Source organism: Heteronotia binoei, chromosome 7 (assembly GCF_032191835.1).
Source record: "Heteronotia binoei isolate CCM8104 ecotype False Entrance Well chromosome 7, APGP_CSIRO_Hbin_v1, whole genome shotgun sequence".
In the NCBI taxonomy this organism is placed as follows: domain Eukaryota; kingdom Metazoa; phylum Chordata; class Lepidosauria; order Squamata; family Gekkonidae; genus Heteronotia; species Heteronotia binoei.
The window spans coordinates 26094177-26118963 of NC_083229.1; the positions used below are offsets into that span (position 1 = coordinate 26094177).

The 24787-nt window shown below is 45.2% G+C and overlaps 1 protein-coding gene across 4 annotated transcripts in view; it reads left to right on the top strand.

The window, feature by feature from the left end:
• Window positions 1–23756, top strand: part of ENPP2 (ectonucleotide pyrophosphatase/phosphodiesterase 2) — a 107697-nt gene extending 83941 nt beyond the window's left edge. For 2 of the 4 annotated variants that reach the window (XM_060243271.1, XM_060243273.1), the window contains 7 exons: window positions 581–670; window positions 2795–2931; window positions 6556–6691; window positions 8374–8451; window positions 13467–13599; window positions 15614–15770; window positions 23118–23756. In XM_060243271.1, the coding sequence (XP_060099254.1) occupies window positions 581–670; window positions 2795–2931; window positions 6556–6691; window positions 8374–8451; window positions 13467–13599; window positions 15614–15770; window positions 23118–23288 (902 nt within the window). In that variant the 3' untranslated portion in view covers window positions 23289–23756. The remainder of the gene's footprint in view (window positions 1–580; window positions 671–2794; window positions 2932–6555; window positions 6692–8373; window positions 8452–13466; window positions 13600–15613; window positions 15771–23117) is intronic. The other 2 variants (XM_060243272.1, XM_060243274.1) reach the window with 1 other exon arrangement.
• Window positions 23757–24787: the final 1031 nt, after the last annotated feature.

Below are 24787 nucleotides of genomic sequence, written 5' to 3' on the forward strand. Positions count from 1 at the left end.
AGTTTTTGTTTGCTAAAGCACCTTCCTGGGTTTTATGGCTACTCATAATTTGTTCTTTTGTAAATATGGCATTTAATAAGAATCCGCCAATATTAGTCTTTACTCGATAACATTGGGATTGTGAATTATGCTGATGTTAATTGTCTTTGTTCTTTCAGAACATTGCTACCACGTGCTGTCCTGATTTGTGATATACATGTCAATCATACATTTCCCCCCTAAATATGTGCTGCCATAGAATCAGACTGTGATCTAGCAAATATTAGAATTATGCTATTAACCTGGAGGAACTATTGCGATCTATAGGAATAGCCTTAGCACTTAATCCTGGCTGTCTGGGTGATTTGTTCTCCTGGTAGACCCCTCCTAGGGCAAGCCCACTTTGCCTTCTCCTACAAGATGCATCAGGCTGCCTTCTTCTGCCTTGGCAGGAAAGCTCAGGTCGAATGTGCCCTGCTGGGTACGGAACAGAGCAGGGTTATGTACAATACGGGTTGGATCCAGCCAGCTTTCTTACTCTATCTCTCCAGATTTCCCTCCATGCTGCATCCCCCATCTCACATGTCTTTTGTCTGTGCAGGTCCCAACATCCCCAGCATAACCATTTTGGTGGCCAAAGGGGACCGCCCGCTCCCTTTTGCACCAGGATCCAACCCACTATGTGCATCAGGTCTGTCTTTTTTTCCCCCTTAGGGAGTTTCTGAACTGAGGTGGGGAGGAAACAATACAGATTTGTTCCTTATCCCTTCCTTTCCTTTTATGCAGCAACAATCATATAATGATTCGTCCTGCAAACCTTGGAATCAAATTATATGATATGTGGGAGATCTGTGATTAGATGATTTGATTCTTTATTTTATTTACTTGATTTATCATCGGCCTTTCTCACCAAGCCTCAAGGCAGAGTACACTGTGGAAGTCAATGCAATGCAGAGTTAACATTTCAAAGGAACAGAAAGAGACCCAATCTGGATTGGAGTCTTGATACTGGAGAGGGTTTGAATCCTATCCCCACTCCTGTTGCCCCAGTCATATTGAATCCTTTCTAATTATGAGGCTCATTGCACTTTGGGAAGGATTTATATAGGGGAAATGGCATGTTGCCCCAATCCGAATAGATTTACCCATCAGGTAAATGACCAGGCATTAAGTGTGCTCTTTGAAAGTATGTGTGGTTTTGGTGTGTTAGCTGAAGTATCAAATTAGAAGATATTAAAAAGCATTATTATACTTGCTCATGATTCCCAATTAGTCTCCCATTCAGAAGGCTGAGTGCAGGGGTGGAATTCTAGCAGGGGCTCCTTTGCATATTAGGCCACACACCCCTGATGTAGCCAATCCTCCAAGAGCTTACAAAAAACTCTTGGAGGATTGGCTACACCAGAGGGTGTGGCCTAATATGCAAAGGAGCTCCTGCTAGAATTCCTGGCTGAGTGTATTACCTGTTTAAGTATATTTACAGTGCAATCCTAAACTGAGTTTCACCCTTCTAAATCCATTCAAGTCAATGAGTTTAGAAGGGGAGTAACCCTTTTTAGGATTGCATTTGCTAGACTATTAACCGGACTGCTTTGAACTGTGATCTGTTGTACCTTAAATGGTGTGTTATGTTTACTTCAGTATTTGAAAAAGGTGCTTATTTGCAAGCAAATAGATTTAGATTTAATCGACCAGGAGAAAATGCAGCTTCATCAATTCAAATGCCATTAATTGGGTGAAGGTACTTATTTACTTACTTACTTTATTTAAGCCCCACTATTTGGGTCTCAGTGGAGATCCCAAGTGGCTCACAATGTTTCCCCCTGTTTATTCTCACAACAGCCCTGTGCGGTAGGTTAGGTTGAGAGTCTATGACTGGCTTAAGACCACCCATTGAGCTTCCATGGTAGAATGGGGATTCAAACCAAGATCTCCCAGGTTCTAGACTGACACTCTAACCCGTATGCCACCCTGGCTCTCTAATAAGTCTTTCTTTGTATTTATGCAGCACTTTGTTCCCATAGCCTTCTGTACACTGTCCTTGCAACCCTGAAAGTGGGTGAATGTTATTATCTTCATGTTGTAGATGGGAGGCTGAGACAGTGGGTGTGTTCACACACACTAAATAATATGCTTTGCAACTTTGCAATTTTTACTGTGTAAGAATAGCAAAATCCACTTGCAAACAGTCCCCTTGTGAAAGCACCCTGTGACTTCTCCGAGAGCAGCTTTGTTCATGACGTTTTCAGATCTGTACCTAAGATGGTTTATATGTGCGTCTAAAACATAAGCAGGTGTATTATACGGATAACCTTATCAGGGACTTGAGATTGGACACGTGGATCTGCATGATATGAATCAGACCCTTGATCCATCACAGTCGGTATTGTCTGCTTAGACAGGCAGTCATTGTCCAGGGTCTCATATGGAGGACTTATGCATCACCTGCTGCATGATCCTTTTAACTGGAGATGCCAGGGCCTGAACCTAGGACCTCCTGCATTCCTAGCAGATGCTCTACCACTGAGCCACCGCACTCTGCATGCATTCAGTTGCATACCTGGCCTAATTAATGAAATGTCCCAGGGGCCAGATAGTGATTTGATAAGTATGGTGAGACTTGAATGAAGGACTTCCTAGCTTACTCTTAACTTCTGTGTTACACCGGCTCTGAACACCAACGCAATAAAGTTTCTCTGAATATACGGGTGTGGAGCCTAAGGACTTTATCTCCCCCCGCCCACCACCTTTACAAAATAGCTATTATGGATGTATTTAACTCTTTGTTCCATGCCTCCTTCTTATTACCTTGCAGATAAACACCTCCTTTATGGCCGTCCTGCTGTTCTTTATCGTACAAAATATAGCATCTTGCATCATCATGACTTTGAAAGTGGCTACAGCGAAACATTCCTGATGCCTCTTTGGACCTCTTATACCATTTCAAAACAGGTCACTCTGTTTGCCTGATTCCATTTGGGATGGGGTTGGGGGGAAGGCGACCCATAAAGTATTAGTGCTAAATTCATATGGGGTATAAGCTTTGGTAAAAAGAGCCCCGTGGCACAGAGTGGTAAAGCTGCAGTACTGCAGTCCTATGCTCTGCTCATGACCTGAGTTCGATCCCGGCGGAAGCTGGGTTTGGTAGCCAGCTTGAAGTTGACTCAGCCTTCCATCCTTCCAAGGTCGGTAAAATGAGTACCCAGCTTGCTGAGGGGGAAGTGTAGATCACTGGGGAAGGCAATGGCAAACACTCCGTAAAAAATCTGCCATGAAAATGTTGTGAAAGTAACGTCACTCCAGAGTCGGAAACGACTTTTGCTTGCACAGGGGACTACCTTTTATATATATATAAGCTTTGGAAGGAGTATAAAATTATGCACTGTGTCCAACTGACTAGTGAAGACTTTCACATAACAAGAGAATCCTTTGAAACGTAGAAAAACATCTGTTAATTTGTAGTCCTCTTTTACCATGAAGGCACATATTGCAACTGGCCAGGTAATGAATTTGCATTCAGATTTAGAGAGATTATGCGGTATGATTAATCTGCATATCACTACTGATTTGTACGGTGTTTTAAAGACTCACAGAAGCAAAAAAAGAGTATTATTTAAAATATTTAGAACCTGTAGTGTCCTGTTTTTTAAAAATATGCTTCAGGCAGTTTATAGTGATGCTGTGAAAACTATTAACTGTAAAACAAGGGGGGGGGGATTAAGAATCCATTTAAAGTATTTCCTATTATACAACAGCTGTCATAAAAACTAAACAAAAACAGAATAGCTGGAAATATGAATGCAAGAATCAATTAGCACACAAGAGGAGCACTGAAATATTGATCCTTGCCCTGAGGTGTTTACAGTTCTGAACTGCGATGGTGGAAAAGAGGATGAAGGAAGAACCAAGGGTAGCAGGTGGTACTAGATATAAATCGGTTGGGTGGGCCAATTCCTACTTGACCTTTTCCACTTGGGTAGGCACACATAGGCTGTGATCACACACACTAAAATAATGCACTTTCAATCCACTTTTGATGCACTTTCCAACTGGATTTTACTGTGTGAACTGGCAAAATCCAGTTGGAAAGTGCATTGGAAGTGGATTGAAAGTCCATTATTTAGTGTGTGTGATTGCAGCCCTACAAAACATACCTACATTTCATAAGAACATAAGAAGATCCCTGCTAGAGTAGACCAGTTCCTCTCAAGGACCAACAACGGAGAATAGAGGCCAAAGCTTCCCCCTGAGGTTGCCTCCTGGCACTGGGATTCAGAGGTTTACTACCTTGGAATGTGGGAATTCCCTTTACTCACCAGGGTGAGCAGCCATTGATAGACTTTATCCTTTTATAAATCGATCTAATCCTCTTTTAAAGCCATAAATGCCTGTGACATCCTCTGGCAGTGAATTCCACAACACTTCTTTGTGTAAAGAAGTATTTCCTTTTATCTGCCCTATATCTGCCCATCAGCTTCATGGGATGCCTTCAGGTTCTAGTATGTTGGGAGAGGGAGAAAAAGTTATCCTTGCCAATTCAAATCCCCTTTTAAAGCTGTCTGTGCCTGTGGCCATCACCACACCACTACATCCTCTGGCAGTGAATTCCACATTCCAGAGCTTTTTTTTGTAGCAGGAACTCCTTTGCATCTTAGGCCACACACCCCTGATGTAGCCAATCCTCCAAGAGCTTTCAGGTCTCTTAGTGCAGGGCCTACTGTAAGCTCCAGGAGGATTGGCTACATCTGTGAGATGCAGCCTAATATGCAAAGGAGTTCCTACTACAAAAAAAAGCCCTGCCACATTCACTCATAACAGTATTTCTTTTTGTCCATCCTGCTCGTCAACTTCATTGGATGCTCTGTCTAGTGTTTGGGGAGAGGAAGAAAAAAGTTCTATCTGGCCAGTCTCCCTACCCTGTGCACAATTTCATAAACCTCTTATCAATTAGCTATCTGTCTTCTAAACTGAAGAATCCCAGACTCTTCAGCTTTTCCTCACAGGAAAGGTTCTCCAACTCTCTAGTCATCTTGGTTACCCGCCTCTGTACTTATCAACTGTTAAGGCCAAGGGTATGACTCTCTCACTCTCCTTTTGTACTTCCTGACTGCTGTGAGCATGTATGGAGCAAAAGCCAAAAATGCAAGTGTGTGCCCTTCATACTCGATGTGACTTTTGTATTTGGGCAGGGCTTTCCCCCCCAGAAAAAGCCCAACAGGAACTCATTTGCATATTAGGCCACACACCCTGATTGCACCATTGTTTCACATGGGACTTTTTTTGTAGGAAAAAACCCAGGAGGAACTCATTTGCATATTAGGCCATCCCCCTCCCCCCAAAAATGCCAATCCATCTGGAACTGTGTTCCTATGCATTCCTGCTCAGAAAAAGCTCTGTATTTAGATATGTGTACTGAGCCCTTACCTGGATAGCCCAGGCTAAATTTCCAAAGCTGAGCAGAATCAGCTCTGGCTAGAATTTGGATGGGAGACCATGAAGGAAATTCAGGGCTTCTGTGCAGAGTCAGGAAATGGCAAAACATTTCTGTTTATCTCTTGTCAGTTTGGTGTAGTGGTTAAGTGTGAGGACTCTTATCTGGGAGAGCCGGGTTTGATTCCCCACTCCTCCACTTGCACCTGCTGGAATGGCCTTGGGTCAGCCATAGCTCTGGCAGAGATTGTCCTTGAAAGGGCAGCTGCTGTGAGAGCCCTCTCCAGCCCCACCCACCTCACAGGGTGTCTGTTGTGGGGGAGGAAGGTAATGGAGATTGTGAGCCGCTCTGAGACTCTTCGGAGTGGAGGGCGGGATATAAATCCAATATCTTCATCTTCTTCTTCTTGTCCTGAAAACCCTATGGAATCACCATAAGTCAATGGTGACTTGATAGCAACAAGCTGACAAAACAAAGCAACATCTGCTTCCTCAAATACAGCACATTAATTGGGCTGCCAGAGGCTTGCTAAATTCTGTCAAAGGTGAGCATAGTCAAAGGAGAATGGGCCAATTGGTACCATTTTTTGCTACCCACTCTTGCTGGAGACAGAGTACTGCAGAATCATTTTTTTTAAAAAATACTCTCTAGTGTTGTGTCTCCACTTTTTTTATCATAACGAAATGTACATCTCCTATATTGTAAAAAAATGTAGCACAGCACTTAGTGGCGTGCAAACTGCAAACTGTTACCCTTTAACTTGCTATCATAAAATCTTATTCTGTAAGTCCTTGTGGTATCTACTTTCTATATAAATTCCAGAGGGATCACCATAATAGCCTGGAGCAGCCAAAACAAAGTTTTGCAGTACCATAAAGACTACAGAATTTATTGCAGTCTAAGCAATATAAGATGCCACAAGACTTTTGTAGTTTCAGCTTCACAGATATTGATTTGCCCAAGGCAAGCCAACAAATCCATAAGCGGAGCTTGCATTTGTCAGGCTGACATTCAGTTTTCAGTCTCACTGCTAGACCACATCAGCTGTCCCCAGGTAAAACACAGGGCTATCGAACAAGCAATATGTTTCAAGTGATTTTCCACCCTTGTATTTAGTTTATTTTTTTTTCTCCTTCACCTTTCAGGCAGAAGTGTCTGGTGTTCCAGAGCAGCTGGTAAACTGTGTACGACCGGATTTGCGCATTTCTCCAAGCAATAGCCAGAGCTGTACACCTTACAGAGTGGATAGGCAGATGTCCTATGGATTCCTTTTTCCTCCCCGTAAGCTGTGTGGGCACAAAGTCTATAGATTTTTGATGTGCACGTCCACGTGTCTGTGTAAACATGTAAATATTCTGGAGATTTGGACTGAGTTCTGAAGTAGGGATGTGTGACTGTGTGGGAGAGAACATATTACTTCATATTACATCTCTGGAGAGAAAGCCTGCATCCTGAGGTGCTTCAACCAATCGACAGTAGCCTCTGTCTAGTTCTGTTCCATTCCTGCCATTTCTATACACAAACAACCTCCTTTCTGCTTTTCTCACCTTCTCTAAGCTCTTATAGGCTCTCAGGACAGTCTCCTAACAAACATGTAGAGCAGCTAGATTTGAGTGCAGTAGCACCTTAGAGACCACTAACAGAATTTTTGGAGTATGACCTTTCCAGAGGCAAAGCTCCCTTTGTCAGATACTTTGGCTCCTCCTCCTGCAGCAGCCATTTTGTGATGGCCACTTGGTGGCTGCCAGGGCCGGGTTGCCCACTAGGCAAACTAGGCGGTTGTCTAGGGTGCCGGGAGGAGGGGGTGCCAAATTGGGCTTCCCCCCTCCTGCTGCCCACAACACCACCTAGTTTGCTTCCCTCCCTCCCTGGTGCTCCATGCCCACCCTGAGCCTCACCGTCGCTTGCCCCCCCCCCCGCACGCCACCCACCTTCCCTCCCTCCCCAGTGCTGCAATGTAGTGCCGAGCCGTGCCAAAACTGGGCCCTACCGGCTTCGATGCAGCCGGCGCACCATCTAACGCTTTGAAGTATGCACAAAAGAAGGCTTTGTTTCCCCTTGCTTCTGGTTCCAGGAAGGAGGGGAGAAGCCTTCTCTCTCTCGCGTACTTCAAAGTGTTAGATGGCACGCTGGTCGCATCGAAGCCGGTAGGGCCCAGCATCAGCACGGCTCGGCACTACATTGCAGCACTGGGGAGGGAGGGAAGGTGGGTGGCGTGCGGGGGGGGGGGGCGGCGAGCGACGGAGCATGTTGCGGCACCACGAGGGCCAGTGGGGGGGGGGGGGGGGCGGCAGCAGTGGAGGAGGCAGGCAGGAAGCTTGCCTGGGGTGCTTTTCACCCTCAGGCTGCCACTGGTGGCTGCACTCATTATCAGGGCTTGTGGGGAGCAAGAACTCCTTTGCATATTGTCTAGGGTGCCGGGAGGAGGGGGTGCCAAATTGGGCTTCCCCCCTCCTGCTGCCCACGACACCACCTAGTTTGCTTCCCTCCCTCCCTGGTGCTCTGTGCCCACCCTGTGCCCACCCTGCTCTGTGCCCACCCTGAGCCTCACCTACCTCCCTGATGTAGCCAATCCTCCTGGAGGTTACAGTAGGCCCTGAACTAAGAGCCCTGTAAGGCTACATCAGGAGTGTGTGGCCTTATATGCAAAGGAGTTCCTGCTACAAAAAAAGCCATGCCCACCATGCTGTTTCAGAATTCCAAAGGTGCCAAAAAGGTTGAGGACCCCCTGAACTAGAAGCATTCATCTCCATCCTTCTCGAGATAGTGACTTCTTGAGGTAAGGCAGAGGGCTATTCTGAGCCTCTAACACCTTTTCTGAAAGAATCTCTAGCATGAGCAGAAACCCTCACTAATTCAGCAGCCTCCCCTAGTTTTCTTCTAGCCCTGTCTGTATATACACAGAGGTTTGCGAAACTATTGCATGCCGTTCTGATGGAATATTTTAACTCCTCTATTTCCAGAACTAAGTTCCTCGGCAGAAGCAAAATATGATGCTTTCCTAATAACAAATGTTGTCCCCATGTATCCTGCCTTCAAAAGTAAGTACCTTTTGTCCCGATTTTTCTTTTTCTTTTTCTTTTTTTTTTTGCCTTTGTGAAAGCAGCTTTTGGCTCATCAGTATTTGTATTTTGAAATAATGCTGAATAATTTTTTGTTCTTGCCCTAAAGTTTCGCCAATTTACGGTGGCCCCAGGTCAGAGCAACGATAATTAATGCATGGCAAAATTTGGAGAATGGGTTGTTGCATGCCTTGACTTGGTTGGCACAGGCGAGCCTCCTCTCAAAGAATATCAGAAGCTAAGCAGGGTTGGCCCTGGTTAGTACTTGGATGGGAGACCACCAAGGAAGTCCCGGGTCTCGACACAGAGGCAAGCAACAGCAAATGACCTCTGGGTTTTGTAACATGCATTGAATGCTTGCCTGCACTACAAAGATCTCATTGTTGTGCTTGGATTCTTCCCTAATGCCACGGGGGCTCAGAGGAAATTTTGTTTTTTCAGTTTTCTTATTGTTCAGTCGCACAGTCGATTCCGACTCTTTGCGACCCCACGGACAAAGTCACGCCAGGCCCTCCTGTCTTCCACCATCCTCCGAAGTCTGCTCAAAGTTTTTTCAGTTGCACGTGTGAAAATGCCCGTTGCCCGTGTGAAAAATCTTGTTTGTTCTACTGTGAGCAAATAGTCCTCTAAAAGTTGCTAATCTTTCCTTTGCCATATTAAATTATTGCAAGATGGAGGACGGATGTGAGTGTGATTAAGATGTGGAATTTGCTGCCAGAGGATGTAGTGATGGCCACAGGAATAAGCAGCTTTAAAGGGGGGGGGGTTAGATAAATTCATGGAGGATAAGTCTATCGGTGGCTACTAGCCACAGTGGCTGATGGGAACCTTCAGAGGCACTAAGCCTCTGAATCCCAGAGACAGGAGGTAGCATCAGGGGAAGGCTTCGGCCTCTGTGCCCTGTTCTTGGCCCTCCAGAGGAACTGGTTGGCTACTGTGTGAGAGCGGATAGGGGACTAGATGGACCATTGATCTGATGCAGCAGGGCTCTTCTTCTGTTCTTAAGTTCTTATATGTGTGTGGGCGTGGGGCGTCCCTTTACTGTGCTTTGTAAACTTAAGAATTCTAAGTGGGAAACAAAGAAGGGAAAAAAATAGGAAGAACCGATGTAATTATACTGTGTTGATAAAGAGGTGAAGAAGATCTAGTCTAGCATCCATCTTTGTGGAGATAACAGTGCAATCCTAAGGAAAGTTACTCCAGTCTAAGCCCATTCAGTTTAATGAGCTTAGACTGGAGTAACTCTCTTTAGGATTGCACTTTAAATCACCCAAGGGGAAAAGATGGGGATGTTTAGTATCAATAATTACTCTTCCCTGCTGATACTAAATCAAAGCTTGTATAAATGAAATTAATGTACGTTCTTGCCTCTTTCTCTAGTCCCTTCCCTTGTCTTTACCTTCCTTGTCTCAAACTGTAGATTGTGAGATCCTTGGGGCAGGCAGGGGTCTGGTGCCTTGTACTTTTATAAATTGCCATACCCATTGACAGAGCTGTCTAAACCACAGACTGCTTGCATTTCTATTGATTTTATTAAATGGGCCTAATTTGCTGGGATTTAGTTTGGAACATCAATGCCAGGGATTAATCCTGGATTGTATGAAACAATAGTGGATTTTTAAAAATGTCCCATAGCTGGTGCAGGGTGCATTTCTTTCACCCACCAAGTGACTTCAGAGGGTCTCTGCACCCTTGAAAGCTGAGGAGAGGGGGTTCCAGATCAGAGGGCAGTGTTTGAGCCCTGGCTGCTTGCTGCCTAAGCAAAAATATTGTGGACGCTTGAAATTAGTTTTTGAAAATGAGTAGTGAGGATGGTGGAAGACAGGAGGGCCTGGCGTGACTTTGTCCATGGGGTCGCAAAGAGTCGGACTCGACTGTGTGACTGAACAACAAAGTGAGGGTAAATGGTACGGTCACCCTAGCTGGATCACTAAGGATGCTGTCTCAAAAAACTGCAGTCACAAATACGTGTTTGTGTGCATGCCTACTTGCATGTAAGTCCGTGAGAGAAACCCGCCCTCTTTGTAGAGAAAAAAACAATGGGTCCTCTTGTCGAGTGCCCATTCGCAATGCCAGTCTCAGAATGGCATTGCCTGTTTCTTTTGTTTTGGAGCTTGAGGCAAGCAGATGAGAATAAGAAACAACAAAAAAAGGTCAATAGTGTTCTTTTGCAGAAACTAAATTAGTCTGCATCTTCTAAAGAATACAATGGTCCTTACTTGAAACATTTTGAATTTCAAATTTTATAACTAATCTATTTTGCAACTCTTATTAATTTCCTAATTATTTCATACTCTATGTTATATATTTCATCATTTCTACATACTAGCTATAACTTTCAATCTGAACCATAACACATTTCTGAGTCATAACATCTAAATGAGTCATTTAATCTGAATCATAACACATTTCTGAGTCATAACATAGCAATACATCTATATACCATTTTGAAACTATTTCCCATTCTAAATTTGCCTCCTGCTTGCATAGTAAACGCTCCATCTCTCCTCAAAATTCAAAACTGATCCATTTTGCAAATAGGTTGTTAATTTTGCCATCACAGCATTATTGGCAAGTTTATTTTCCTGTTATTCTAAACTTGGACAGATGTCTGATTTCCATTTTGCGGCATCAATGATTTTAGCGGCTATCACTATATATTTGAATATCCTTTTCAAAACTTTTGGTAGTTTGTTGGGCAATATTCCTAATAGCATGTTCTTAGCTTCCATAGGGATTTTAAATTGTAATATATTCTTCATTTTTCCATGTATTTCCTTTGAGTATCTTTCCCCCCCCCCCTTTTTTACAAGTCCACCACATATAGCAAAAGGTTCTACCTATATATTGACATTTCCAGGATTTTCCTTTGTAATTTTTGTCTACTTTCTCAATATCCTTTGGAGTGATAGACCATCTGAAGAACATTTTATACCAGTTTTCTCTTTATGTCTGGCTGAGTGTGAAAATTTCTTTTCGCCATAATCATTCCCACTGATGCATTGGCAGCTGCTATCTGAAACTCTGCATCCATTTAATCATACATTTTTCACGTCTTCTGTTTCTAAAAGTAATACCATGTATATCCCTTGTAACTGATGATCTTTTTGTTTTTCAGGGCTTTTTTTGAAGCAGGAACTCCTTTGCATATTAGGCCAAGCCCCCTGATGTAGCCAATCCTCTGAGAGGATTGGCCCTGTTCTAAGAGCCCTGTAAGCTCTTGGAGGATTGGCTACATCAGGGGTGTGTGGCCTAATATGCAAAGGAGTTCCTGCTACAAAAAAAGCCTTGTTGTTTTGTAATCAGCTGTTCAAACTCAGTCATATCTCTTAAAACTCCACCCTCCTTGCTGATAATCTTCTTTAATCTTGAAACTCATTGGTGATATAACAACCACTGAATATTAACTCCTTCATCTCTAATGTCTTGCCAGGATTTGGTTTTCCCCTGAGCATTTACCATATTGCCATACATTAGAAAATCACTTTTATTTCTTGTATTCTTGTTGTATTGAGCTTCTATCGGGGACATAAACTGAGAGTTTGGAGGGTTCAACAAATACCGGTGTGAAAACCGTAGTCTCACAAGTCTATCTCCAATTATATGACTTCTTTCTTTCTTGTATTGTGATTGTTTTAGTTGATTTCTTTATCCATAAGTCTGCTGCCTCAAGTTTTACTATTCTTTGTCTTGGATTTTTAATCCAACCCACAGTCCAAACCAGGCCTGCCTCTTGATAGTACAGTTTTACATTTGGAACTTTACAACTTGATTTTGCAGTTGGAAAGTGCATTGAAAGCAGATTGAAAGTGCATTGAGAGCAGATTGAAAGTTCCGCAGGGCCTGCAAGACTGCCCTCTTCAAACAAGCATATAACGACTGCTGTTGTTAATTAAGGATCCGCCAACATGGTCCTTTCAAGGACCTATGTTAACATAGTCGGCAGAAATCAGCGTCAGAATGCCACCATTGCTGCCAGATGAAATTAAATTAATGAATTTTTAAATACATTAACGGGTTTTTATGATGTTAAGTTTAAGTTTTATTGTTAAATTTAAAGTTTTTATATTTATTACTGTATTTGTATAAGATGTTGTTAGCCGCCCTGAGCCTGCTTAGGCGGGGAGGGCGGGATACAAATAAAATTTTACCTTACCTTACCTTACCATTATTTAGTTTGTGTGATTGCAGCCTTAGTCTAGTCCCCCTTTAAAGCCCTCTGTGTTTGCTGCCTTCCCTGTGTTCCCTGGCAGTGAAACCCATCGTTTGATGATTTCTTGAATAAAGAAGTGCTTCTTTTTGTCTGTCTTGACAAAATCTCTTGCCCATCTTTTTATTGATAGGCTGATATTTTATAGAGGTATGCATTGATGATCCCAGTGAAAGCTGGTTCTGGTAGCCGGCTCGAGGTTGACTCAGTCTTCCATCCTTCCGAGGTCGGTCAAATGAGTACCCAGCTTGCTGGGAGTAAAGTGTAGATGACTGGGGAAGGCAATGGCAAGAAGGGAAAGGAAAGGAAAGGCCCCCTGTGTAAGCACCAGTCGTTTCCGATTCTGGGGTGACACTGCTTTCACAACGTTTTCATGGCAGACTTTTTACGGGGTGGTTTGCCATTGCCTTCCTCAGTCATCTACACTTTCCCCCCCAGCAAGCTGCGTACTCATTTTACCGACCTCGGAAGGATGGAAGGCTGAGTCAACCTTGGGCCGCCTACCTGAATCAGCTTTCGCTGGGATAGAACTCAAGTCGTGAGCAGAGAGTTCAGATCACAGTACTGCAGTACTTCTGCTTTACCACTCTGCGCCACGGAGGCAGGCAATGGCAAACCACCCCGTAAAAAAAAGTCTGCCGTGAAAACATTGTGAAAGCAACGTCGCCCCAGAGTCGAAAATGACTGGTGCTTGCACAGGAGATTACCTTTACCTTTATACATTGATGAATTAGAGCTCACTTCGTTGCTCATTTAAGGATAATCTTGTGCCTTCTTGATACAGGAGTGTGGAATTACTTTCAACGGGTTTTGGTGAAGAGATATGCCACTGAGCGGAACGGAGTCAATGTCATAACTGGACCGATTTTTGATTACGACTTCGATGGCTTATTTGACACACCAGACAAAGTAAAACAGTAAGTATGGCTCTGTACGGTTGTGATTACCAGCAGACCTCCAGTGGCAGCAGCCCACCAGGTACTTTCCCTGTAAGTTAAATGGCTGTCCCGTCCTTGGTTAGACCTGTGGAGCTTCTGCACACCTCGAGCACTCAGAATCCGGAAGAGCTGAAGGCAGAACTGCAGAGCTCTGCAATGTTTCTAGCTTGGGATTTGCTACTTCTGAACCTTGCTATAGCTCTTCTCCGCTTGACTGTGTGTTTGCATTTTTAAAATCATGACTCAACATGTTCTGGGAAAATCACTTTCAGGAGCTGTTTTCCAGGACAGGGGAGCTGTGATAATGATATATGGGGCCGCATCTATATACCAAAGCAAGGTTTGCTGGAAAACAGGTTTGCATGCGCACGCACGCACACACACACACACAAGTTTAAACTGGTTACTGATGGCTCAGCGAGGAGACTTTCTTCTGTATTCTGGGCCAGGGCAGAATATCTTAAAAAAAAAAGAGGAGAAGAAGAAGCGATTGGGTTTATACCCCGCCCATCGCTACCTGAAGGAGTACCAGAGTGGCTTACAATCTCCTTTCCCTTCCCCTCCCCACATCAGACGCCCTCTGAAGTAGGTGAGGCTGAGAGAGCTCTCCCAGAACTACTTTTGAGCAGAACAGCCTTGAGAGAACTTGTGGCTGACCCAAGGTCACATCAGCAGGTGCATGTGGACGAGTGGGGAATCAAACCTGCTTCTCCCAGATAAGAGTCCGCGCACTTTACCATTACACCAAAGCAGGCATAGTTCAGTGGCTAAGAAATCAATTCTAAGTACACTTGTTCTGATTCCTCTTTATTGGTGCTTATTCCCAGAAAAGTGTTTTTAAGATTGCACTGTTTGGAACACTTTGAATACTCTCAAACAGTGTATAAATGCTAACTACAAGTAGTATTACCTTTTAATCAGGGCCAAACTTCACAACATGCTAATGGGTCAGGACTCGGTTCTCTGGCCCCAAGTAGTTTTTCTCACAGCAGTTATGGAGAATGTCATCTGCAGAGGCCTGGTTGACAGGACCACAGCATTGGGTGGGGGGGGGGGCGGGGGTCCTACCTTCCTTTCACACTGTTTTCCCCACACTGAAATGGCCCTGGGAGGAATTATCTGTCCCATTTTGGAACTGTATTCAGTACATAAGATAAGAGAAGCCATGTTGCATCAGACCAGTAGCCCATCCAGTCCAACACTCTGTGTCACACAGTGGCCAAAAAAACCCCCAGGTGTCATCATTAGGTCCACCAGAACACTAGAAGCCCTCCCCCTGTTGCCTCCCCAAGCACCAAAAATAAAGAGCATCACTGCCCCAGAAAGAGAGTTCCATCTATACCTTGTGGCTAATAGCCACTGATGGACCTTTGCTCCAAATGTTTATCCAATTCCCTCTTGAAACTGGCTTTGCTTGTAGCTGCCACCACCTGCAGCAGTGGATTCCAGTACACCATGGAGTTGTTACAGTGTGGGGAAAAGGCACTGGGGGAGGAGGAAGGCGCTTCCCTGACACCGCGGTCCTGAGCTGAATGAGGGAACCTGAACTGCCCAAAGCCAACTTGTTAAAAAGCATATGGTAGAAGAAGATGAAGATGAAGAAGATATTGGATTTATATCCCGTCCTCCACTCCGAAGAGTCTCAGAGCGGCTCACAATCTCCTTTACCTTCCTCCCCCACAACAGACACCCTGTGAGGTGGGTGGGGCTGGAGAGGGCTCTCACAGCAGCTGCCCTTTCAAGGACAACCTCTGCCAGAGCTATGGCTGATCCAAGGCCATTCCAGCAGCTGCAAGTGGAGGAGTGGGGAATCAAACCCAGTTGTTCCAGATAAGAGTCCGCACACTTAACCACTACACCAAACTGGCTCTTTAGCCCTTAGTAGCAAACCTGGTCATCATCTTTCAATCAGAATCCCACCCCCCCAACACCACCACCCGTGTCAACTATAAACCTGTTATAAACTTGGTTTTTTTCCTCTCCTCTCCCCCAGGTACGTGGAAGGCAGCTCGATCCCAGTTCCAACCCATTACTACAGCATCATAACAAGCTGTTTAGATTTCAACCAACCGGCTGACAAGTGTGACGGACCACTTTCTGTTCTGTCTTATATCATCCCACACCGGCCTGACAACGATGAGAGCTGCCTTGTAAGTTGGGACAATTTTGTGTTGCGGGCTTTTTCGGTCCTGTGAAACCAGCCAATAGGAACAGAAGCAACAATGTGGGTTCTGTCTTGTTTCTCTGCACTGATATTTGGCCTTTGCTCCATGCAATACCAGTCTATACTATAATCAGGTATTCTAAGGAAATGTAAGGAAAGGGAATCAGAAATAAGCCATCCGTTCAAATGTTAAGATGGGCACACTCACCTACCACATCAGGTACAATCCCATCAAGGAAGGGTACAATAAAAATACATATGTATGTTTTAATAGGCTGCCTTACTAGTTTCCATTGCTGACTGTTGTTCTTGCTACTAATCAAGGGAAGGAACGGTGGTTCGGTGGTGGAGCATCTGCTCGGTAAGCAGAAGGTCCCAGGTTCAATCCCTGGCATCTCCAGCTTAAAAGGGTCCAGGCAAATAGGCATGAAAATCCTCAGCTTGAGACCCTGGAGAGCCACTGCCAGTCTGAGTAGACAATACTGACTTCAATGGACCAAGAGTCTGATTCAGTATTAGGCAGCTTCATGTGTTGGTTATATATATGTGGGTTATTTAACTGAGGATAGTAAACAGTGACTTTATTCGCAAGCAGTTTTGGCCATGAGTTTGCCATGAAGGATGGCAGAGTGGAATGATGCTAAAGAAGGTTGTAAGTGCGCCTAGGGGAGGGGGCACCATGCAACCAACAAAGACCAGATATGCCATGGATTGTAAGTACCTAGTTACTAACTTTCCTTTTGTTGTTGTATTTAGACCTGCCTTGTATACCCTGAAGAGCCCCGTGGCACAGAGTGGTAAAGCTGCAGTACTGCAGTCGGAGCCCTCTGCTCACAACCTGAGTTTGATCCCAGTGGAAGCTGGTTCAGGTAGCCGGCTCCAGGTTGACTCAGCCTTCCATCCTTCCGAGATCGGTACAATGAGTACCCAGCTTGCTGGGGAGGGGGAAGTGTAGATGACTGGGGAAGGCAATGGCAAACCACCCCGTGAAAAGTCTGCCGTAAAAACGTTGTGAAAGCAACGTCGCCCCAGAGTCAAAAACGACTGGTGCTTGCACAGGGGACTACCTTTACCTGTATACCCTGAGTTTGTGTCTTGTAGAAATACAGTTGGTTCCTTAGAGAGAGTCCTCTTTACAATGGCTACTTGGCATGGCAAAGTAAGACACCTCTATGACATCAACCCCATGAGAGAGACAGAGAGACTGAATTTTTACCTGAGGTGGTGGTAGGTTGCCAGGTCCTGCCTTGCAGCTGATGGGGGGGGGGATCTTGGGTCCTTTCCAGGATGACATCACCTGGAGGAAGTGATATCATCACGTCACCAATCTTGGGGTGATGCTCTAGTTTTTTGGGCAAAATGCTATGGTTTGTAGCTGATCTTTACCATAGAGTTTTGCCCGAAACCTAGAGCGTCACCATGTGACATTGGTGACGTGATGATGTCACTTCCAGGTGACACCATCACATCACCTTCTGGGCCAGTTGGGGGTTGGATTTCCCCCCACTCTCCAGTGGTGAGGAAGTGCCCCACAAAAGCAGGGGTTCCCCCACCCCTGGTGGAGGTTTGGCAACCCTAGGTGGTGGTGGCAAAAGAAAAAGGAAGGCACATCAGTGGTTGGTCTTCTCCCATGGCGTCAGCATTCACAACACTGGGATAACCTAGAAATCCCCCATCTCCTCCTCAAAGATGCCATAAACTTTCAAGGACTTGAGAAGGCTGACCTGCGCTCGCTTTTCGTTCTAAACTCCTCTCGACATTCAGTGCCTCCTGGAGCATATTTAGTACTCATTACACTAATTTGCCCCCCCTCCCTTTGCTGGTTAATTCATATAGTGCGTTTTGCTGTATACTTGAAAACTACCCCACCACCCCAGTTGGGGAGACCCATTCCCTTGTTTGTAGGTCCTGATTTTATTATTTGCCTGGGTGCCAACCAATTTACTATCAGATATAGTGGCTGAGAATTCTGTCTCCTGATGCGATTCCTCCAGGGTACCTTGAACCGTATTGTATTGCAAAAGAGTGATAACTAAATGCCCCCAAAAGATCAGACCAAGATTTTCTGACATCCTAAATAAATATAGCATTAGCATTCCTTAGAACATAAAGCTCTTTTGACGTTGTGCTAGCCTGTTGGTCTCCAGGGGTGTATTTATGCATGTAGTTTGTTTTGCATAGATCTTTAGGATATCTCACCTGCATTTTGTTGGTTGTGTGTGTTGTTACCTTTACCCAGCAAAAAGCACACGATTGCTGGAAACTGAGCAAAAAGCTGTTTTGCCATCTGCTTCTCTGTTGACTTTAGACAAATCTAGAGATCCATACCCTGCTTCTTTCAGATGGAAGTAATTGGTGTGAGTCTAACCTCAAACGTTCAGCAGTTTTATGGGAGCCATTTAAAAGGAAAGGCCTCAGCACTCAGCAGGGGAGATGCTCCATAATAATTAATCATCATTATAATTAACTCCATTAACTCTAATTTTACTGGGCCACCATTGAATGGCTGCAAAGGAAAGAGAAGGGGTGTGGGGAAGACTGAGATAAAAAGGGATGAGTGGAAGCTAATGGGGCAGATGTGAGTGACAAAGCAGCCCCTGGAGACAGCTGTTCTCAGCAGAGAAACAGCTGGGATAGGGATGCCAGCCTCCAAGTGGGATCTGAGAATCCCCCCTGAATTACAGCTCATCTCCAGACTACAGAGATCAATTCCCCTGCAGAAAAGGGGGTGCTTTGGAGCAGGGGTGGCCAAACTTTGACTCAGGAGCCACCTGGGACTCTTTCACATATATTGTGCGGCTCTCAAATGGCTCACTGCCCTGTCGGCTTGCTTGGAGAAGGCATTTCTCTCTTTAAAGCACTTCTCCAAGTCAAGCCAGTTGGCAGCTTGAATAATACATTTAAAATTAAAGTTGCTTTCTTTCCACCTCTCCCTCCCTCCTGCCATCTTCCCTCCCTTCCCTCAAACATCTGACATTCATGTCCTGCGACTCTCAAACATCTGATGTTTGTTCCATGTGGCTCTTACATTAAGCAAGTTTGGCCACCCCTACTTTGGAGGATGGACTTTATGGCATTGAACCTCACTGAGTGAGGTCCCTGCCCTCCCCTGGCTCCATCCCCCAATCTCCAGGAGTTTCCCAACCTAGAAATGGCTGCCTTACCCCTCACCCTCTGCCGGTGGCCGCGGGAGGGGGGGACCAGGCAGCACTAAATGGGTGTTGTGTATGTGCTTCTGTGCTTCTCTGAGGTGCTAGTTCCTGCCTGGCTCATTGGAGCCTTTAAGACTGAGCTTGGGGATGGGAGAACAACGGGAAGCAGGATCCAAATCTCTGCTTCCCCAGACTAATCGGTAGCCCCCGGCTGGTTCAAACGACCCAATGAAGCTTTAGGGTGGGAACTTCGAGTGTGCATATAGTTGGCCCCATTGGCCAGTCTTCATTTATCCGTTAGTTATGCTGTAACCCAAATAAAGAGCTTTGATCACTGCAACCAAGCCTCTCTGTATATTGAACCCACTATTTAACAGGGGTGAAGGAAGAGTGCTAAGCCTTTCCCCATTGGCTGCCCCATCAAACCTGTTTCCTCCTTAAGGGCTCCAGATGCTTGTTGGTCAAGGTAATTGGGAAACTGTGCTTCTTCATAGAAGGGGGAAGCAGGGTTGGGGGTTTTTATGGGAGGGGGTGGCTGAGAAATAGCTAGCAGGGAGAAATGATGATATCCTTCCAGGCTTCTTCCAGCATAACACAGGGTGCCAGTCTGCACGGAGAAAACCCTTTCTCAGAATGGCAGCATTTCACGCATTATGAATAGCCACTTGCTCGTAATAGGTGTGATTTGTTTGCAGGCAACATGGAAGCTTTAAATTATCCCGTTTTTTACCTTCCCCCCCTCCCCCAAGTGACTAATATAGCTACGGTTAGGCAGACAGGCTAGTAAACAGTTTTTACGGTCTAGTAACTTTGTGGATTTATTTGCAAGGCTGCGCTAATTAAGGTTCTTACGCCGTGCAAAGGTACAAATGTTACGAGCGTTTTCTAGATGGAGAAACTGCCCCGCTTATTTCCAGGAACTCCAAACACACACACGCTCTGTGACAGAGTCTGGCCCGAGGTCTGAGGCTGAGCCACACCAAATAACACTATCGTTCTTGACAGTAAATCCCCAGCCATCCCATGAGCAGTAACTGAAGGGGAGCTTCTGGTCTCTGTGTAGGGTTGCCAATCCCCAGGTGTGACATGGAAACAACCCACAGGGTTATAGTGGCCACATTTACTGATATTTCATGTACTATGATACCAATTTTATAGGTGAAATGCAATACATACATACATTAAATTATGGAACTCTCTCAAAAATATCTTAGTCCCATTGTCACAGGAGGTCGACTTTGGCCGTTTTCCCACTTACCTTACCCCGGAGTGACGTCCCTCTTCACCACGCTGCGTCTGCGCGGATTTCGCACAAACTGCTGCGCAGCACTGGGAAGAGCCACGTAGTCCCGGGGCTTTTGCATCGCAAATGTAAACCGCCAAAAAGCAGTTTACATTTGCGACGCAAAAGCCCCGGGACTATGCGGCTCTTCTTGGTGCTGCGCAGCAGATTGTGCGAAATCCACGCAGATGCAGCGCGGTGAAGAGGGACGTCGCTCTGGGGTAAGGTAAGTGGGAAAACGGCCTTTATATCCTGCTTCGAAGTTCCTTCCAGCAAGGTACACTCCACAGTCTTTTTTCACGGAGACCACTCCAGTAATTTCAAGCACAATCCAAATGAAAGACAACTTCAAATTCTTCCTCCTTCAATTATGATTAATTCTTCATATAGTACATTTGCAACCGACATCAAAGTCTTATCTCTCTCCTAATAGGCAACTGCTCAGAAAACGGCTTGAGGCCGTGGGTTGTTTCCATGTGGGTTGTTTCCATTTTACAACCTAGAGTGACCTCTCTCTGTATTTTCAATCCCCAGGTGGGGGCAGGGAATCCCCCGGTTTGGAGGCCCTCCTCCCGTTTCAGGGTCATCAGAAGGGGTGGGGGGAGGGAAATGTCTGCTGGGCACGCCATTATTCCCTATGGAGACTGATCTCCATAGGGCATAATGGAGAATCAATCCGTGGATATCTGGAGGGGCTGTTTTTTGAGGTTGAGGCACCAAATTTTCAGCACCATATCTGATGCATCTCCTCAAAAATCTCCCCAAGTTTCAAAAAGATTGGACCGGGGGTCCAATTCTATGAGACCCCAAAGAAGGTGCCCCTATCCTCCATTATTTCCAAAGAAGGGGAGGCATTTAAAATTAGTGCTGTCCCTTTAAAATATGATGGCCAGGACTCCCTTTGGAGTTCAGTCGTGCTTGTCACAACCTTGCTCCTGGTTCCATCTCCAAAGTGTCCTGGCTCCACTCCCAAAGTCTCCTGACTCCACCCCCCAAACCCTCAGGTATTTCCTGGCAACCTTATTTCTGTGTCTATTTTCTTGCATCTAGAAGGGCTCCACAGGTAAAAGAGAGTTTCAGGTGATACAGCACCACCTGGTGACCACTTAATAATCTCCCAGCACAGTTGCTGCATCCACCTGGGGAACTAGTTGTCTTTAGAGTGGCCAGGAAGTAGAGAGCCTGCCTTTACTACCCTCTTGACAGTAGTAACAAGGTTATGGTACGGTTGGCTTCATCTCGTTGCCATCAGCAGCTGTCCTCTGGTGTGAGGTGCCGTCTGGTACTCCACTTATCGAGTGTGAAATACGGTTTTCAATTCAGCAGGATACGTTAAAAGCAGAGTAAAAGGGTTTGTTCTTTTTTTCAGCAGTAAACATCTTATATTAAACATTTCCATACTATGTTGATCTTGAAAACCTGGAACAAATGCGGAACAGTCAGTTTCCAGCTCATATGTACTGAAAAAAGAGTCTCTCATATATTCAGGGCTTTTTTTTGAGCAGGCGGAGAGGAGGGAGGTGGAGAAGTTCCACCTTTTGAGTTCACACCTTTTGAGTTCCGGCTGGCTTGGTGACGAGGGTGTGGCCTAATATGCAAATGAGTCCCTGCTGGGCTTTTTCTACAAAAAAGCTCTGTGTGAAACCATGGTGATGTTCAAGGGGTGTGGCCTAATATGCAAACAAGTCCCTGCTGAGCTTTTTCTACAAAAAAAGCCCTTTGTGAAAGGGCGATATTCAGGGAGAGTGGCCTAATATTCAAATGAGTCCCTTCCGGGCTTTTTCTACAAAAAAAGCCCTGTGTGAAACAGTAGTGATGCTCAGGGGGTGTGGCCTAATATTCAAATGAGTCCCTTCCGGGCTTATTCTACAAAAAAAAGCCCTGTGTGAAACAATGGTGGCATTCAAGGGGTGTGGCCTAATATTCAAAGGAGTGCCTGCTGGGCTTTTATTAAAAAGTCAGAGGAGAAAGCTCTGAGGTAGCTGGCTCAGACTAGCCCAACCTCATCAGATTTCAGAAGCTAGGCAGGGTTGGGCCTGGTCAGTATTTTGATGGGTGCCCACAAAAGAATATCAGAGTTGCTGCGCAGAGGCAGACAATGGCAAACTACCTCTGAACGTCTCATGCCCTGAAAACCGTACTGGGCTGCCATAAGTCAGTGGTGACTGGACAGCAAAAAGCAAACAAAAAAATGTACAAAAATGGATTAATGCATTTTGTAACAGACCCGTTGAAATGCTTAATAAAAATGGGGAGGACAGGAAAAAAAGGTCACATGTTCTGTCTCAGAACAAAGTTTGAGTCCAGTGGCACCTTTAAGACCAGCAACGTTTTATTCAAGGTATGAGCTTTCGTGTGTGTCTGAAGAAGTGTGTTGCGCACAAAAGTTTATACCTTGACTAAAACTTAATTGGTCTTAAAGGTGCCACTGGACTCAAAGTTCTTCAGATAGACAGTCTCAGGAACAATCCAGGTATTATTGTTCTAATATAATATTATAATTAGAGGCAGACGAAGGCGGGGCTGTTGTCATCAGGAATCGAGTTATCTGAAGGAGCGTGCGTGCACACAAAAGCTTATACCTTGAATAAATTTAGCAGGAACGCACAGGAACACAGTTCTGGCTGGCTTGGCATCAGGGGGTGTGGCCTAATATGCTTATGAGTTCCTCCTTTTTCTATTAAAAAAGCCCTGTGTGAAACAGCGGTGACATCACGGAGTGTGGCCTAATATGCAGATGAGTCCCTGCTGGGCTTTTCTACAAAAAAAACCCTGGAATCAACTTTTGTTTGTCTTAAAGGTGCCACTGAATTCAGACATTGTTCTGCTACTTCTGACCCACACGGCTGCCCACCTGGCTCTATGTTCTGTCTCAGTCCATTGTGTGTTTCCATTTCAGAGTTCCGAAGAAGATTCCCGATGGGTGGAAGATCTCTTAAAGATGCACACGGCACGAGTCCGTGACATCGAGCTCCTGACCGGCATGAACTTTTACCGGAAGACCAGCCGAAGCTACGCCGAAGTGCTTTCGTTAAAGACATACCTGCATACGTTCGAAAGTGAAATCTAACTTCGTATCGTAAATCCGGCACATCCTCTCAAGTGGTGTATATTTTTATATTATATTTATTAATTTGAAAACAGGACATTAAAATTATTAGTGTGTTTTAATCTCTCGCATCAAGTCTTAAAACGTTTAAAGTCTCGCGTCAGTCGTTTTTCTCTTTTGATTTCTTTAATGGAGGGTGTGTTTTGGGGGCTGTTTTAATAGGCAGAAATCTCTCTGGTTTTTGGTTTTTTTGTAGTGCCGAAGCTCTTTAGTGTTTTTGATTGAAGCTTTCAGATGGTGCTGCAGCATTGATATTCACATTGCAAAAACATTAATTCCCCCCCGCCCCAGCTCTCCCTTGTCTGGTTTTTAGTCCTGAACTGTGTATCAAACATGTAAAATGACAATTACTGTTAATTATGTGATAGACATATTTAAGCTCCATAGAGAATAGAAATCTAAATACAATAAAACCACACATTCAGTTTTTTTCACTTTGTGTTTCTTTCTTGGACAGTATTCGGGTATCAACCCCCCCCCCCTCCGGCATTCCTAACTTGTTCTTTAGGGTGTGCAAACCAGGCAGTAGTACTTAAGATGATCAGACTGATGTCTGTCTAGGCCAGCCTCCTGTTCCCTTTTCCCTTAGAGAGCTAGTATATGAGAGACCCGGGTTCGAATCCCCACTCTGCCATGGAAGCTTGCTGGGTGACCTTGAGCCACTCCCTCTCTCTCAGCCTCACCTACCTCACAGGGTTGTTGTGACAATAAAATGGAGGAGAGGAGAAGGATGTGAGCCACTTTAAGTTCCCACTGGGGAGAACAGTGGGGTACAAATGAATACAATCAATGAATAATAGTGCACGCTTTCAGGAAGCCCACTCACAGGACTTCTGGCAATGCTGCAATGAAGCCAGGGAAGACTGAATCCAAGAGTCGGGAGGGGCCTTATAGGCCAGGGGTGGCCAAACCTGTTTAACGTAAGAGCCACATGGAATAAATGTCAGATGTCTGAGAGCCGCAAAACATGAACACCAAATGCTTGAGAGCTGCCAGACAGGAAGGCAGGAAAACAAATAGATGGGGAAAGAAAGCAACTTTAAATGCATTTTCCAAGCCCCCAGCTGGCTGGCTTGATTTGAAGAGAGAAATGCCTTCTCCAAGCCGGCCGATGGGGACAGTGGGGGCTTCAAGAGCCACACAATATGTGCAAAAGAGCCACATGCGGCTCCCGAGCCACCGTTTGGCCACCCCTGTTATAGGCCATTTAGTTCAGCCCCTGTGCTCACGGCAGGGAATCAAAAGCTAGGGCACCCCTTGGCAGATGGTTGTCCAGCAGCCTGCTTGAAGATTTCCAGCAAGGGAAAGCCCTATAGGTAATCGGTTCTGTTGTCAAATGGCTCAAATCGTCAGGAAGATCTTCCCAGGGCTTTTTTTGTAGCAGGAGCTCCTTTGCATAGGAGGCCACGCCCCCTGATGTAGCCAATCCTCCTGGAGCTTGCAGTAGGCCCTGTACGAAG